This window comes from Chrysoperla carnea, chromosome 3 (genome assembly GCF_905475395.1).
Source record: "Chrysoperla carnea chromosome 3, inChrCarn1.1, whole genome shotgun sequence".
Taxonomy (NCBI): domain Eukaryota; kingdom Metazoa; phylum Arthropoda; class Insecta; order Neuroptera; family Chrysopidae; genus Chrysoperla; species Chrysoperla carnea.
Genome location: NC_058339.1, coordinates 6,797,642 through 6,815,760, shown reverse-complemented (window position 1 = coordinate 6,815,760; position 18,119 = coordinate 6,797,642). Strand labels below are relative to the sequence as shown.

General features: G+C 28.7%; 1 protein-coding gene across 1 annotated transcript in view; it reads left to right on the top strand.

Moving 5' to 3' along the window:
* The window catches only part of LOC123294568, a 190,754-nt gene that overhangs the window by 108,672 nt on the left and 63,963 nt on the right, over positions 1 to 18,119 (top strand). Inside the window, exon 5 of the mRNA XM_044875640.1 lies at positions 11,340 to 11,483. Coding sequence (XP_044731575.1) covers positions 11,340 to 11,483 — 144 coding nt within the window. The remainder of the gene's footprint in view (positions 1 to 11,339; positions 11,484 to 18,119) is intronic.

Sequence of the window (18,119 nt, the reverse complement as noted above, 5' to 3'; positions counted from 1 at the left end):
AAAATAATTTCTAAGCCATTTACCGCTAGACAGTTATCTTTTCACTTTGTTTTTAATAATTATGGAAACATTTTACGATACAGTTACCGAAACAACACCCCCTCACAGGACTTAACAAATATTTTTCAATTATGCATTGTATTTGAAATCAAAATTTTCACAATTTTTCCCATTTCACAATATACAGAAACAGATGACTTCTTCAGAGCCCACTTAGAAAAATCATTTTTAAGTGAAAAAAATGTAATCGAAATTTTTTTTTAACAACATTTCCTTTTGAAGTTACAACTGAAAAAATATTTGGGTAATTTTTTTTACAAGCTCCCTAATTTTCATATAAAAAAATTTCTTATGATTTCCATAACTAATCTACAAAAACATTATGATATTAATAAAAATTTAATGTTTACCTTAATGCTGCTAAAATATTTTCCATTAATCCTTGAATTTCATGTCACATTTACAACACTTTCACTTGTGGCATTTTAATCACTACACCTTAAATTTCACCCACACACATCACTTCAAAATTTAATTCATTAATATGATGAGATTTTCATTGTTATTATGATGTATTTTTGTACAGTTGCGTTTAGTAATTTAGACTAGGGCTGAACAATACACATTTTTCAGATATACTTTTAAGCGTTAATTAATAGTTTTTTTTTTTATGATGAATGTGTGTCTATAAAAAAATAGCACTTGATTATTTAAACATTGCGATAGTTTATGAAGCACCTACGTGAAGCTCTGAAAAAAAAACCCATTTCCACACCACCCATTGGGTAGGGTTATGGCGCGTTTTTTTTAACGTGGTATCCCCGATAGGCCTAATCCACAAAATTTATAATATTTTTATAAAATATTAAATTTAAAATTGCATTTTTTCTTATCTGTGATTATAGCAATTTTCTTTTTATATATCAAGTTTGCATGCTGATTTAATAAACTGTGTTTTTTTTAACGTGGTATCCTCGCTAAGGTTAATCCACGAAATTTATAATATTTTTATCAAATATTAAATTTATTTGCATGCCAATAAATATTTGCATTCCAATTTAAAATATTTGCATGCCAATTTAAAATATTTTCATGCCAATTTAAAATATTTTCATGCCGATGATTTAATAAACTGTGTTTTTTTTAACGTGGTATCCTCGCTAAGGTTAATCCACAAAATTTATAATATTTTTATCAAATATTAAATTTATTTGCATGCCAATAAATATTTGCATTCCAATTTAAAATATTTGCATGCCAATTTAAAATATTTTCATGCCAATTTAAAATATTTTCATGCCAATGATTTAATAAACTGTGTTTTTTTTAACGTGGTATCCTCGCTAAGGTTAATCCACAAAATTTAAAATATTTTTATGAAATATTAAATTTAAAATTGCATTTTTCTTATCTGTGAGTATAGCAATTTTCTTTTTATATATCAAGTTTGCATGCACATGATTTAATAAACTGTGTTTTTTTTTTAACGTGGTATCCTCGCTAAGGTTAATCCACAAAATTTAAAATATTTTTATAAAATATAAAATATTAAATTTAAAATTGAATTTTTATCACATTATTTTATTAACATCACTATTTTATCGTCACATTAACATCACATTAACATCATTATTTTATCGTGAAGGATCAAAATTTTGTTGTCAATTTTTTCCAACTAATAAAATATTATGGAGAATTTGTAACCAGCTTCAGCTAGTGAGCTGTAAGAAAAATTTTTGAATAAAAACGAAATAAAATTTTTCGAAAAAATTTTTGCTTTTTTTGTTCTTGTGAATAAATGAATTAACTTCTTAGGGAAATGTAAAACAACGTTATACTAGCAAAAAAAGTTATGTCACCTGCGTAATAGCTGGAAACTGAAAAAATTCGAAAATTTGAAGCACAATTTTTTTTGCAAAATATAGTTTCACACTCCTCTAAAGGGTTCTAAGCAAAATTAAATTTAACTATTTAAAATAAAAATATTACTTACCTTATCAACCAGTCATCTTGAATAAAAAATAATAAATTTACTTATTAAATGCATTCCTCCAGTTTTGATCGCCCAACTTAAATAAATGAAAATTGCAACATACATAAAAAATAATTGCAACATATTGAATCATAACTAGAAAGTTAACAGTATCACTGACAAACACAATATATGCTCCTTATCACTCATTCGACAATATAATTATTTAAAGTCTGGCATGCAAACTTGATATACATATAAAAAGAAAATTGCTATACTCACAGATATAAATAATGCAATTTTAAATTTAATATTTTATAAAAATATTTTAAATTTCGTGGATTAACCTTAGCGAGGATACCAAGTTAAAAAAAACACAGTTTATTATATCATTGGCAGAAAACTAGATATATAAAAAGAAAATTGCTATACTTACAGATAAAAAATAATGCAATTTGAAATATCATATTTTATAAAAATATTATAATTTTGCGGATAAACCTTAACGAGGATACCACGTTAAAAAAAAATACAGTTTATAAAATCATTGGCATGCAAACTTGATATATAAAAAGAAAATTGCTATACTCACAGATAAAAAATAATGCAATTTTAAATTTAATATTTTATAAAAACGCGCCATAACCCTACCCAATGGGTGGTGCGGAAATGGTTTTTTTTTCAGAACTTCACGTAGGTGCTTCATAAACTATCGCAATGTTTAAATAATCAAGTGCTATTTTCTTATAGACACACATTCATCATAAAAAAAAAAACTATTAATTAACGATCAAAAGTATATCTGAAAAATGTGTATTGTTCAGCCCTAGTCTAAATTACTAAACGCAACTGTACAAAAATACATCATAATAACAATGAAAATCTCATCATATTAATGAATTAAATTTTGAAGTGATGTGTGTGGGTGAAATTTAAGATGTAGTGATTAAAATGCCACAAGTGAAAGTGTTGTAAATGTGACAAGAAATTAAATATGTTAAAATTTTTTAAAGTCCCCTAGGGGGTTGTTTTTTACTTTGAATTGGAAAATGACCCAATACTTCTTTATTCACTACGTTATAAAGAATCATTTTTTAATAAAATCGGTGGACGGCGAAGACCACTTTTCAGTTATGTGTATATGTCAAAAATTTTCAAAGTGCCCTGAGGGGGTGGCCCCCCCTTTGAATTGGAAAATGACCTGATACTTTTTTATTCAGTACATTATAAAGAATCATTTTTTGATAAAATCGGTGGACGGCGGAAATCAGGAAATCAATGAGAGTAAATATTGATATAAAACTATATGTTAAAAATTTTTAAAGTCCCCTAGGGGGTTGTTTTTTACTTTGAATTGGAAAATGACCCAATACTTCTTTATTCACTACATTATAAAGAATCATTTTTTGATAAACCAATTTTTTGATGACCAATTTTCAGTTATGTATATGAAAAAATTTTCAAAGTGTCCTGAGGGGGTGGCCCCCCCTTTGAATTCGAAAATGACCTGATACTTTTTTATTCAGTACATTATAAAGAATCATTTCCTGAAAAAATCAGTGGACGGCGGAAATCAGGAAATCAATGAGAGTAAATATTTATATAAAACTATATGTTAAAAATTTTCAAAGTGCCCTGAGGGGGTGGCCCCCCCTTTGAATTCGAAAATGACCTAATACTTTTTTATTCAGTACATTATAAAGAATCATTTCCTGAAAAAATCGGTGGACGGCGGAAATCAGGAAATCATTGAGAGTAAATATTTATATAAAACTATATGTTAAAAATTTTCAAAGTGCCCTGAGAGGGTGGCCCCCCCTTTGAATTCGAAAATGACCTAATACTTTTTTATTCAGTACATTATAAAGAATCATTTTTTGAAAAAATCGGTGGACGGCGGAAATCAGGAAATCAATGAGAGTAAATATTGATATAAAACTATATGTTAAAAATTTTTAAAGTCCCCTAGGGGGTTGTTTTTTACTTTGAATTGGAAAATGACCCAATACTTCTTTATTCACTACATTATAAAGAATCATTTTTTGATAAACCAATTTTTTGATGACCAATTTTCAGTTATGTATATGAAAAAATTTTCAAAGTGTCCTGAGGGGGTGGCCCCCCCTTTGAATTCGAAAATGACCTGATACTTTTTTATTCAGTACATTATAAAGAATCATTTCCTGAAAAAATCGGTGGACGGCGGAAATCAGGAAATCAATGAGAGTAAATATTGATATAAAACTATATGTTAAAAATTTTTAAAGTCCCCTAGGGGGTTGTTTTTTACTTTGAATTGGAAAATGACCCAATACTTCTTTATTCACTACATTATAAAGAATCATTTTTTGATAAACCAATTTTTTGATGACCAATTTTCAGTTATGTATATGAAAAAATTTTCAAAGTGTCCTGAGGGGGTGGCCCCCCCTTTGAATTCGAAAATGACCTGATACTTTTTTATTCAGTACATTATAAAGAATCATTTCCTGAAAAAATCGGTGGACGGCGGAAATCAGGAAATCAATGAGAGTAAATATTTATATAAAACTATATGTCAAAAATTTTCAAAGTGCCTTGAGGGGGTGGCCCCCCCTTTGAATTGGAAAATGCGTGATACTTTTTTATTCAGTACATTATAAAGAATCATTTTTTGATAAAATCGGTGGACGGCGGAAATCAGGAAATCAATGAGAGTAAATATTTATATAAAACTATATGTTAAAAATTTTTAAAGTCCCCTAGGGGGTTGTTTTTTACTTTGAATTGGAAAATGACCCAATACTTCTTTATTCACTACGTTATAAAGAATCATTTTTTGATAAAATCGGTGAACTTTTCAGTTATGTGTATATGTCAAAAATTTTCAAAGTGCCCTGAGGGGGTGGCCCCCCCTTTGAATTGGAAAATGCGTGATACTTTTTTATTCAGTACATTATAAAGAATCATTTTTTGATAAAATCGGTGGACGGCGGAAATCAGGAAATCAATGAGAGTAAATATTTATATAAAACTATATGTTAAAAATTTTTAAAGTCCCCTAGGGGGTTGTTTTTTACTTTGAATTGGAAAATGACCCAATACTTCTTTATTCACTACGTTATAAAGAATCATTTTTTGATAAAATCGGTGAACTTTTCAGTTATGTGTATATGTCAAAAATTTTCAAAGTGCCTTGAGGGGGTGGCCCCCCCTTTGAATTGGAAAATGCGTGATACTTTTTTATTCAGTACATTATAAAGAATCATTTTTTGATAAAATCGGTGGACGGCGGAAATCAGGAAATCAATGAGAGTAAATATTTATATAAAACTATATGTTAAAAATTTTTAAAGTCCCCTAGGGGGTTGTTTTTTACTTTGAATTGGAAAATGACCCAATACTTCTTTATTCACTACGTTATAAAGAATCATTTTTTGATAAAATCGGTGAACTTTTCAGTTATGTGTATATGTCAAAAATTTTCAAAGTGCCTTGAGGGGGTGGCCCCCCCTTTGAATTGGAAAATGCGTGATACTTTTTTATTCAGTACATTATAAAGAATCATTTTTTGATAAAATCGGTGGACGGCGGAAATCAGGAAATCAATGAGAGTAAATATTTATATAAAACTATATGTTAAAAATTTTTAAAGTCCCCTAGGGGGTTGTTTTTTACTTTGAATTGGAAAATGACCCAATACTTCTTTATTCACTACGTTATAAAGAATCATTTTTTGATAAAATCGGTGAACTTTTCAGTTATGTGTATATGTCAAAAATTTTCAAAGTGCCCTGAGGGGGTGGCCCCCCCTTTGAATTGGAAAATGCGTGATACTTTTTTATTCAGTACATTATAAAGAATCATTTTTTGATAAAATCGGTGGACGGCGGAAATCAGGAAATCAATGAGAGTAAATATTTATATAAAACTATATGTTAAAAATTTTTAAAGTCCCCTAGGGGGTTGTTTTTTACTTTGAATTGGAAAATGACCCAATACTTCTTTATTCACTACGTTATAAAGAATCATTTTTTGATAAAATCGGTGAACTTTTCAGTTATGTGTATATGTCAAAAATTTTCAAAGTGCCTTGAGGGGGTGGCCCCCCCTTTGAATTGGAAAATGCGTGATACTTTTTTATTCAGTACATTATAAAGAATCATTTTTTGATAAAATCGGTGGACGGCGGAAATCAGGAAATCAATGAGAGTAAATATTTATATAAAACTATATGTTAAAAATTTTTAAAGTCCCCTAGGGGGTTGTTTTTTACTTTGAATTGGAAAATGACCCAATACTTCTTTATTCACTACGTTATAAAGAATCATTTTTTGATAAAATCGGTGAACTTTTCAGTTATGTGTATATGTCAAAAATTTTCAAAGTGCCCTGAGGGGGTGGCCCCCCCTTTGAATTGGAAAATGCGTGATACTTTTTTATTCAGTACATTATAAAGAATCATTTTTTGATAAAATCGGTGGACGGCGGAAATCAGGAAATCAATGAGAGTAAATATTTATATAAAACTATATGTTAAAAATTTTTAAAGTCCCCTAGGGGGTTGTTTTTTACTTTGAATTGGAAAATGACCCAATACTTCTTTATTCACTACGTTATAAAGAATCATTTTTTGATAAAATCGGTGAACTTTTCAGTTATGTGTATATGTCAAAAATTTTCAAAGTGCCTTGAGGGGGTGGCCCCCCCTTTGAATTGGAAAATGCGTGATACTTTTTTATTCAGTACATTATAAAGAATCATTTTTTGATAAAATCGGTGGACGGCGGAAATCAGGAAATCAATGAGAGTAAATATTTATATAAAACTATATGTTAAAAATTTTTAAAGTCCCCTAGGGGGTTGTTTTTTACTTTGAATTGGAAAATGACCCAATACTTCTTTATTCACTACGTTATAAAGAATCATTTTTTGATAAAATCGGTGAACTTTTCAGTTATGTGTATATGTCAAAAATTTTCAAAGTGCCTTGAGGGGGTGGCCCCCCCTTTGAATTGGAAAATGCGTGATACTTTTTTATTCAGTACATTATAAAGAATCATTTTTTGATAAAATCGGTGGACGGCGGAAATCAGGAAATCAATGAGAGTAAATATTTATATAAAACTATATGTTAAAAATTTTTAAAGTCCCCTAGGGGGTTGTTTTTTACTTTGAATTGGAAAATGACCCAATACTTCTTTATTCACTACGTTATAAAGAATCATTTTTTGATAAAATCGGTGAACTTTTCAGTTATGTGTATATGTCAAAAATTTTCAAAGTGCCTTGAGGGGGTGGCCCCCCCTTTGAATTGGAAAATGCGTGATACTTTTTTATTCAGTACATTATAAAGAATCATTTTTTGATAAAATCGGTGGACGGCGGAAATCAGGAAATCAATGAGAGTAAATATTTATATAAAACTATATGTTAAAAATTTTTAAAGTCCCCTAGGGGGTTGTTTTTTACTTTGAATTGGAAAATGACCCAATACTTCTTTATTCACTACGTTATAAAGAATCATTTTTTGATAAAATCGGTGAACTTTTCAGTTATGTGTATATGTCAAAAATTTTCAAAGTGCCTTGAGGGGGTGGCCCCCCCTTTGAATTGGAAAATGCGTGATACTTTTTTATTCAGTACATTATAAAGAATCATTTTTTGATAAAATCGGTGGACGGCGGAAATCAGGAAATCAATGAGAGTAAATATTTATATAAAACTATATGTTAAAAATTTTTAAAGTCCCCTAGGGGGTTGTTTTTTACTTTGAATTGGAAAATGACCCAATACTTCTTTATTCACTACGTTATAAAGAATCATTTTTTGATAAAATCGGTGAACTTTTCAGTTATGTGTATATGTCAAAAATTTTCAAAGTGCCCTGAGGGGGTGGCCCCCCCTTTGAATTGGAAAATGCGTGATACTTTTTTATTCAGTACATTATAAAGAATCATTTTTTGATAAAATCGGTGGACGGCGGAAATCAGGAAATCAATGAGAGTAAATATTTATATAAAACTATATGTTAAAAATTTTTAAAGTCCCCTAGGGGGTTGTTTTTTACTTTGAATTGGAAAATGACCCAATACTTCTTTATTCACTACGTTATAAAGAATCATTTTTTGATAAAATCGGTGAACTTTTCAGTTATGTGTATATGTCAAAAATTTTCAAAGTGCCTTGAGGGGGTGGCCCCCCCTTTGAATTGGAAAATGCGTGATACTTTTTTATTCAGTACATTATAAAGAATCATTTTTTGATAAAATCGGTGGACGGCGGAAATCAGGAAATCAATGAGAGTAAATATTTATATAAAACTATATGTTAAAAATTTTTAAAGTCCCCTAGGGGGTTGTTTTTTACTTTGAATTGGAAAATGACCCAATACTTCTTTATTCACTACGTTATAAAGAATCATTTTTTGATAAAATCGGTGAACTTTTCAGTTATGTGTATATGTCAAAAATTTTCAAAGTGCCTTGAGGGGGTGGCCCCCCCTTTGAATTGGAAAATGCGTGATACTTTTTTATTCAGTACATTATAAAGAATCATTTTTTGATAAAATCGGTGGACGGCGGAAATCAGGAAATCAATGAGAGTAAATATTTATATAAAACTATATGTTAAAAATTTTTAAAGTCCCCTAGGGGGTTGTTTTTTACTTTGAATTGGAAAATGACCCAATACTTCTTTATTCACTACGTTATAAAGAATCATTTTTTGATAAAATCGGTGAACTTTTCAGTTATGTGTATATGTCAAAAATTTTCAAAGTGCCTTGAGGGGGTGGCCCCCCCTTTGAATTGGAAAATGCGTGATACTTTTTTATTCAGTACATTATAAAGAATCATTTTTTGATAAAATCGGTGGACGGCGGAAATCAGGAAATCAATGAGAGTAAATATTTATATAAAACTATATGTTAAAAATTTTTAAAGTCCCCTAGGGGGTTGTTTTTTACTTTGAATTGGAAAATGACCCAATACTTCTTTATTCACTACGTTATAAAGAATCATTTTTTGATAAAATCGGTGAACTTTTCAGTTATGTGTATATGTCAAAAATTTTCAAAGTGCCCTGAGGGGGTGGCCCCCCCTTTGAATTGGAAAATGCGTGATACTTTTTTATTCAGTACATTATAAAGAATCATTTTTTGATAAAATCGGTGGACGGCGGAAATCAGGAAATCAATGAGAGTAAATATTTATATAAAACTATATGTTAAAAATTTTTAAAGTCCCCTAGGGGGTTGTTTTTTACTTTGAATTGGAAAATGACCCAATACTTCTTTATTCACTACGTTATAAAGAATCATTTTTTGATAAAATCGGTGAACTTTTCAGTTATGTGTATATGTCAAAAATTTTCAAAGTGCCTTGAGGGGGTGGCCCCCCCTTTGAATTGGAAAATGCGTGATACTTTTTTATTCAGTACATTATAAAGAATCATTTTTTGATAAAATCGGTGGACGGCGGAAATCAGGAAATCAATGAGAGTAAATATTTATATAAAACTATATGTTAAAAATTTTTAAAGTCCCCTAGGGGGTTGTTTTTTACTTTGAATTGGAAAATGACCCAATACTTCTTTATTCACTACGTTATAAAGAATCATTTTTTGATAAAATCGGTGAACTTTTCAGTTATGTGTATATGTCAAAAATTTTCAAAGTGCCCTGAGGGGGTGGCCCCCCCTTTGAATTGGAAAATGCGTGATACTTTTTTATTCAGTACATTATAAAGAATCATTTTTTGATAAAATCGGTGGACGGCGGAAATCAGGAAATCAATGAGAGTAAATATTTATATAAAACTATATGTTAAAAATTTTCAAAGTGCCCTGAGGGGGTGCCCCCCCCTTTGAATTGGAAAATGACCTGATACTTTTTTATTCAGTACATTATAAAGAATCATTTTTTAGCCAAAAAAGTGGACGGCGGCTTACATTTTTTTTTTATAATTTTCAGTTAATAACTAGTTGAAACTTCAGTTACATAATATATCTGACCTAAAATAGTAAAACTTCAGTGCAGAGTCGTATTTATGTACAGGGGTGTATCTTTTTTAAGTTGACATATGCTTCAAACTCGGTAATTTTATCGAGGAAAATGCTTCAAATAAAACTTAGTAATAAGAATGATTTTCGCAGAAAAACAAACCACTTTTGTTGGATTTATTCGTAAAAACAATTATACGGAAAAACAATTTTGGGTGAGACTTTTTGGTCCGTTTTAGAATAAACTGTGCGGTTTTCGAACATAAAATGTTGCTTTTTTGGGGAATAACAACTTTTTAATTTAAAATGTTCATTTATCGATTACCAGTTATGTAGTAGACTGAGCTTTTCATCGAGCTTGAAAACCTAAGTCAATTTTAATGTCTGCGTATGATGTGTGTCAACTTCCGGGATACTTAAGAACTCTATCTTATTGAACTCTAACCTAACCCAAACGAAACTCGCTGAAAAGCTGTTTTTTAAACGTTTAACAGTTTTTTTTAAATGAAAATATTAACATTAAGTTTTTATATTTATTATTTTAGAATACTTTTCTAAAAAAAATGAAAACTTTAAGAAACATTTAAAAAAGAAAAGGGGTAACCCAAGTCCGAAAAAACTAGAACGATGGAGACAAATACCAGAAATGCGTAAAGGTGAATATTGGTACACAATTTTATGGAAGTAAGAAATGATAATTTGCTGGAAATGATAGAGATTTTGAATTAGGCCATTATACTTAGCCTGTGACAAAGTCTGTTTGGGATTGAGTTTCTGTAGACAGAACTATGAAAATGAAATAGACACTTTACGGTTATATTACAAGTATTTTTCTGAAAAGATGAGAATATTTCGTTTTTAGATTTAATAAAATATTGATTTCACTAATGGAAAAGTAACTTATTTGATAGAAATACATTTGTGACATTTGATGCATCGTACACATCGAATTACTGAAATTCGATCATTTATTTTCAGTTGTTTTACGATGGTGTTTATTTTTCTAAGCATAAATAATGTATTAAGTTCAGTATAAATGGATGCAATATAGATCATGGAAGCAATTCTCAAACTTTTATCATTAGTAATAGCTCTCAAAAATATAAAATACAGCTTGTCTCAAAAGTTCGTATCTACTCTCTGACATTCATTATTTTCATAATAAGATATAAAAAACCAGACCTTTTTAAAATTTTCTAAATGGGATATATATAGCCCGTGTTCGTTTTCATGTCCACTATGAATTCAAATAGTACAAATAATTTCAACCCTAAATTTAATTGCCTTGGTGATCGTACAGCCTTAAAATACTGGATTCCACTTTTTGAAATTTAGAAAATTGATGAATATTTAAAATAATAAATTTTTTTCATTTTTTTTGTTACAGGGTCTGCAAAGAAAATTAGCAACACAATATCAACAAATAGTAGATGTACAAGTCCACCAAGTAATGGTGATACTATCGTTTCGCCACGCTATCAAGGAGTGAGTCCAAATACAGGATCACATCGCCTAAGTCGATCTGGTGGATGTAAGTTAAATATTATTATATTTTAAATTAATTTTTAATAACTTTTCAAAAGAATCTTGTTTTGTTGTGAATAAATAATTTTTTTTGTAAATTATTGTCGGAAAACGTCCTGATTTAAACTGAGGTTGATCCTCCGTGAATCCCTTGTAGAGGCTTTGCGACCCCCTTAGGACAAAATGAATATATGAATATAAAATATGTTGGAACAAGAAATTTTTCAAATAATTTAATATTACATTTATTTAATTATTCATCATATACAAATTTACTCTCAAAAATAATGAAAATATAAATAAGATAGATTATGTAATTCAATTTTCGAGTCTATATAACATCCTTATATTTTATAATGAAATGTTTGATTCCCCCAGCGTTAGCTGATCAAACTCAATTAATATCTGTAGTTGTTAAATCAATTTTAAACTCGGATATAATTTAAACACCATATCTCTCTGTACAAATCATTTGATAGACATTTTATGTGTATTTTTAATAGCCGCATAATATTCGCCAAAAAAATGCATGTCCAATAAAATTTGCATACCATGTATATATTAAATATATCAAGGTATACTAAGTTTAGTCCCAAGTTTGTAACGAATAAAAATAATGATGCAACGAACATAATTTTGGTATTGGTGTTCATAAAATCACCTTATTAGTCCGGTTCCGTCTGTCTGATAACACGATAACTCAAAAATGAGAAAAGATATCAAGCTGAGATTTTTACAGTGTGCTCATGGAGCAAAAAGTGAAATCGAGTTCGAAATGAGCAACATTGGTCAATTGGGTCGTGTTTTCACTCAAAACAATAATCAAATCAGGTCAAGAGTTATTAAGAGTGGGTACTTTGAACACACTGTATTTAAAATACATATTATATTAAAACTAATATAAATATTTGGGTATAATTAATTAATTCTATATGATATCTATTTATTCTATTTCTTGGAAAAAGATTTTGGAAAAATTCAAAATGGCTTTTGAAGGAGAATGAATGGTATTTACCGATGGCGTAAATGTTTCTGTGAGAAATAATTTTTCATTAGAGATATACGACTTCGAATTTTGGAAAAAAACAAGTGACGTGCTGAAGCAGTTCGTATCAAGCACGTCAAGAATCTTTCAAAAAGTAATCACATGCTTCTGTTAAAAATTTGTGTTGCACACTGATAATTATAAAACTACGAAACATATAACCTTGAATTATAAATTTTTATTGTTTCGCAAAATTTATTTCATATCATTCGTGATTTATAAATGAAATAAAATGATTTAAATACTCGTAGTTTTAAAACCAAACACACCTTAAGAACCTTAAGAATACAATAAATACCTTCATTAAAAATGTTCTTATCAGATCTTTGTTACATTTTTCAATATATCCAAGAAGTATTATCTACTTAATTGAAATTACTATAAACAAGTGAAAACAAATAATTGACTGAATTAATTGTTAAATACCATGTATATACAGTGTTGAATACTCTGTCACATTAGACATACATACCTATACTTGATTCCATAAAAATCACAACAGTTAAAACCATCTAAGCGTACTCATCATATGTTATGTTATAATAGTAACACTTAGAATGTTTTAATTCGAGCGTTTTTAATGACATAGAGTATAGGTACATGTGACACATGCATCCTTTTTGCCTTGGAATTCGATAAAATTAAGTTTCAAAAATCGAGTTTATTTAACGATAGGAAGAACGATTTCCGCTTTATAAACTAAAATCGATCCAATTATAGTTTTATTACAGAAATTATAGTTCTAATCGTCAAATGAACCCGATTTTTGAATTTTGTGGGTCAAAATGAACTTAAATATTGATTATAATTGAAATCGGAAATAACAAACTTTTTTCGATATTTTTCTTTAAAAAAATACCCCTTTAAAAAAATCGGAAAAATCGAGAAAAATTTTTTGCCTCGGAATTCGATAAAGCTTAGTTTTTAAGGTAAACTTGACCCAAAAAATTCAAAAATCGAGTTCATTTAACGATAGGAAAAATATTTTCCGAGATATAAACGAAAATCGATCTAATTATAGCTTTATTTCAGAAACTATGCTTCTAATTGTCAAATAAACCCGATTTTTGAAATTTTTGGGTCAAAATGACCTTAAATATTAATAATTGCAAACTGGGGACTAACTTGGAAATAACCTGGGTTACAAACTTGGGACTAAACTTAATATACCATGATATATTTCATATATACATGGTATAAAAATAATTTTAAAAACACATTTCAAAGTTGAGAACAAGAGATATATATTTATGTATATGTTCTACAATTTATAGTATTTGATTCATGTTTGTGAGATAATATTAATTTCTTTTAATGTTTGTTCTTCATTAGCGGTGAATTTTTTTTGTGTATGTCATGATTTTTATTTTACTTCTGTTATGTTTATTAATCCATTGGCGAAACCTTCGAGAAAATTTAGAAACCTTCGATATCTCATAACTAAGGTAGCGTCCATAAACTACGTGACTCAATTCCAGTTTCTTTCCATGTAGCCTTTCCAAATGTAGTTTTTTTATTATCAAACCAAGAAGTCATTTTCATTTGGTATTTTCTGAAACACTGAGATTACGACATTGTAAGAATGTGGCATTGCCACCCTCTTCTGACGTAGGTCAGTGTAGCTTTTAAACTAGCCCCTATAAGAAAAAGAAGAAATTTTTTTTTCGATATTTGCCTTGGTTTTCGAAACATCGAACGCTGATTAATTCAATATTTTGAAAATTACGCCAGATATCGAAAAATTTTTTACTTCTCATCTTATATCGTCAAGTTATAACATATCTCACTATCAAAATTGAAAATATATACTGATTGTTTAATTTACATCTTGGCATAGTACATCACCCACGAGTATGATAGAGTACGTATGAATACATTTAGTAATGCGTAAAAGAAAGAGGTGTTATAGGTATGTTTTCTTGATATGAGTTGAATGTAGCTTCAATACGCGTTGAGTTGTATACAGCAGCAGTATAATCATCGTACAGCTTAACTATGTATAATACTTACGAAGAAACGTATAACACCTATAGGACCTCTTTCTAACACGCATTGCTTAACTCATGTACTCTGTCATACTTGTGAAAGATACTTATGCCAAGATGTAAATTAAACACATGGTATATATTTTTGTTTACCTAAAATTACTTGAACCCACACTCTCATACATCCTTAAAATTGTAGTTGTAACTTTAGTAAAATTATTCTGAACAAAAAACGTGTATAGATAATTATGGGAGTTACGTGATGTATTATTTAGTATCTAACTAATATCTTATGTAATACAGACATAATAATTATTAAATTCTATGATGCTTGATGCTTCTCTAAATAAATTGAATGATTGGCGCCACTACAGCATCTCACGTAAAAAGCACACATATCACATTTGATTGGTTGCATGTCAAACAGAAAAAATGATTAATGTACTAAAAATCAAGATTTTATTTTAAGTATAAAACTTTTTTTAAAAAAATAATCTATGGAAAGTTGTAATCATAATAATTAGTCTTTACCAATTATTTTTAATACTTTTTTATAATGGATGTACTACCAGGTTTACACAAGTATGTAGGGAACCTCCCCCTTTCAGTATAATTATCAAATTTCATTATTTGTTTCTATTATTTTTAAAATTTGTAATTTTTTATTCTTTTCACTCCTGAAAAACCCTTCAAAAAATGATTATTTGTGTATTCTATACTTTTGACTAATTTATCTCCAGTTATTTAGTTCAAAGGATGTCACATTGTTAAGTAATTCTAATAAAGGAACGTTTCTTTTGGAAACTGTTTCAATTATAAAGATCACAATTACATGCAACAAAAATCAAGGTCGTCGCACATGTAACTAATTAACATTATACGATTTCTATTGAGCGCTTATCGAAATATTAAAGATTAACGATTCTGTTGAACTATCAATTTTTGTATCCACCAAGTTGGGTATATTTCTTCATATCAAATATTGTTGTCAATAATCAAGCACGTATATAAATCTGCTGGTGTTTTTCCCATTTTCAAGGAGTAGGAGATGAAATAATTGTAGTTTTTCCTAAAGTTTCAAACAATTCCGCGTCGAATGGTGAAAACCACATTTTTCTATCATGTCTAGAAGTCTCTTAGATTTTTTATAAATGAACCAGTCAGTCAATAAGTCAGCTTCATGAAGCGATATTGTATTTTGGATTAGATAACATAACACAGTCAAAAACGTCTTTTATCTAGCCAAAATATGTGGTAGATATTAATAAGATATTGGTAGCCAAGAGATTAAAACTTGCTACATCTGGTTGTAAGGGCATGGGTATATGATTTTCTTTTACAACCTTAATATATAATATCAATAGAAATTTACTTTATTTTTATTTGTAGGCAATTTTATTACAGATATGATATACAAATTACATAATGAAAAAAAATTAAATGTTAAAATTATTTCTCTAATTTGTTTTTTTTCCGGAGTGGTACATTTTTAGACCGTGTAATTTGACATAGGAAAAAGTTAAAAAAAAGATCCATAGAGACTAACAAGCTCATAGATATTTAAACATTTAATAAAATGTAAGAGTGAACAAACCCTTAAAGTCGTTACAGTCCATAAATTTTAATGCTAGTTGAAACGTATTTTTGTTGTTGTTTAAAACTGCAATCTTATAAAAAATATTGTAAGCGAAAGTAGTTAGATATGCATGTAATTTACTAATTACTTTCACCTCTATTTTCATAATATTCTAAAGTAATGAATAATTATTATAAATTACTTTTAATCAGCTACTAATTATTATGATTGGAACCGTCTTTTTTTATGATAAAATTAAATTTAATTATTTCACGCGAAAATATATTTACACGAATTCTCATATGTATGAGTATTTAGTCATGGGTTTTTGAACGCGCAAACATCGCATAATTATATTAAGTCACACTCATATTAATTAAAGGTAATTGTTAGGGATGAAGAACCTTATGAAAATTTTTTGATTTAAACTTCTCTACTCCCTACCTTTTATAGTATCTGCTATAATATTCGGCTGAAAAGTACTTAGTCGAAGACTTTTATCCTAGTATTTATCTTAGAATTATAGCTCTCGAGTGACCATTACTCACAAGTGAAATTCACAAAACGAAAGAAACACCCCGAAAAATTTTTTTGGTACGAAACGCTAAACTCGAATTTGAAACATATCTAAGAACACATCTCTAATAAATTACTTTTTTTCTTATAGCCTTCTGTTAACTGAATCGATTTTGAAGAGCATAGCCTTTTTTTAGTTGTTTCGGGTACGAAATCCTAAACTAAAACTTGAATGACACAGTTAAGAACACTTTCCATTAAATTACTTTAAAAAAAAAATAGAAACACACATAGCGGTCAAACAAATAAACACCCTTATTTTTTACTCGGGGGTTAAAAAATCATTTGAAAGTTTGGATTTAACACGGTTGCAAAATATACTTGGGTATCTTCTCTCATCTATGTTTTTCCTTGATTAATTTTTGTTTTATAATAATCTTTAGTATTTCTATTTTGTAACGATTTCGAAAAGTATACGTTATTAGAAATATCGTATACATAAATATAGCGTACCTGGAAGTCGCGTGGTGTACATATCTGATTTTTGAACACTATTTCCATTTCTTGAAGATGATGTTTCCTATTGTAATGTTTGAATTAAAATACAGATGGAGATATGTACTTGTAATAAAAAAAAGTAAAGACATAAACCTTTACTCTATGTTTGAATGAATAAATGTAGATGGCTCTTTAATAATAAGAAAGTAATCACAACAGAATAAGATTCACAGAAAAAACCCATATTGTTGTGTTGATATAGTCTAGACTTGTGTAATATTGATGACAATTGTTGATTATTAAAAATATATTCAAGTTAATTGTAACACGAAATGTAACGACGTACCAAAATCTAAAGTATTTTAGATTTAAATTTTTGGGTCGAAAATTATTATTCAAATAAATGCCGGATACAAAAAAGTTTATATCATTCGGCTTAATAGGTAGTGTGAATTGTGAATTTTTTTGGATCAAAATGACCTTAAATATTGATTATTATCAAAACTTACCCCTTCAAAAAAATCGAAAAAATCGGGAAAATTTTTTTGCTTCAGAATTCGATAAAACTTAGTTTCTACGGTAAATTCGACCCAAAAAATTCAAAAATCGTATTCATATTATAATAGGAAGAATGGTTTCTGAGATATGAACAAAAATCGATCCGATTATAGCTTTATTTCCGAAACTATACTTCTAATCGTCAAATAAACGCGATTTTTGAATTTTTTGGGTTAAAATTACCTTAAATATTGAGTTTTATCGAAATTGAAAATAATAAATTTTTTTCGATTTTTTGACATTTTTCTTAAGGAAAAAAAAAAATTAAAAAAAAAAAAAAATCCCTTCAAAAAAATCGAAAAAATTGAGAAAATTTTTTTGCCTCGGAATTTGATAAAACTTAGTTACTATAGTAAATTTGACCCAAAAAAATCAAAAAACGAGTTCATTTAACGATAGGAAGAACGGTTCCCGAGATATAAACTAAAATTGTTGTTTTAATTATGGTTTCTTATTTTTTTTGTT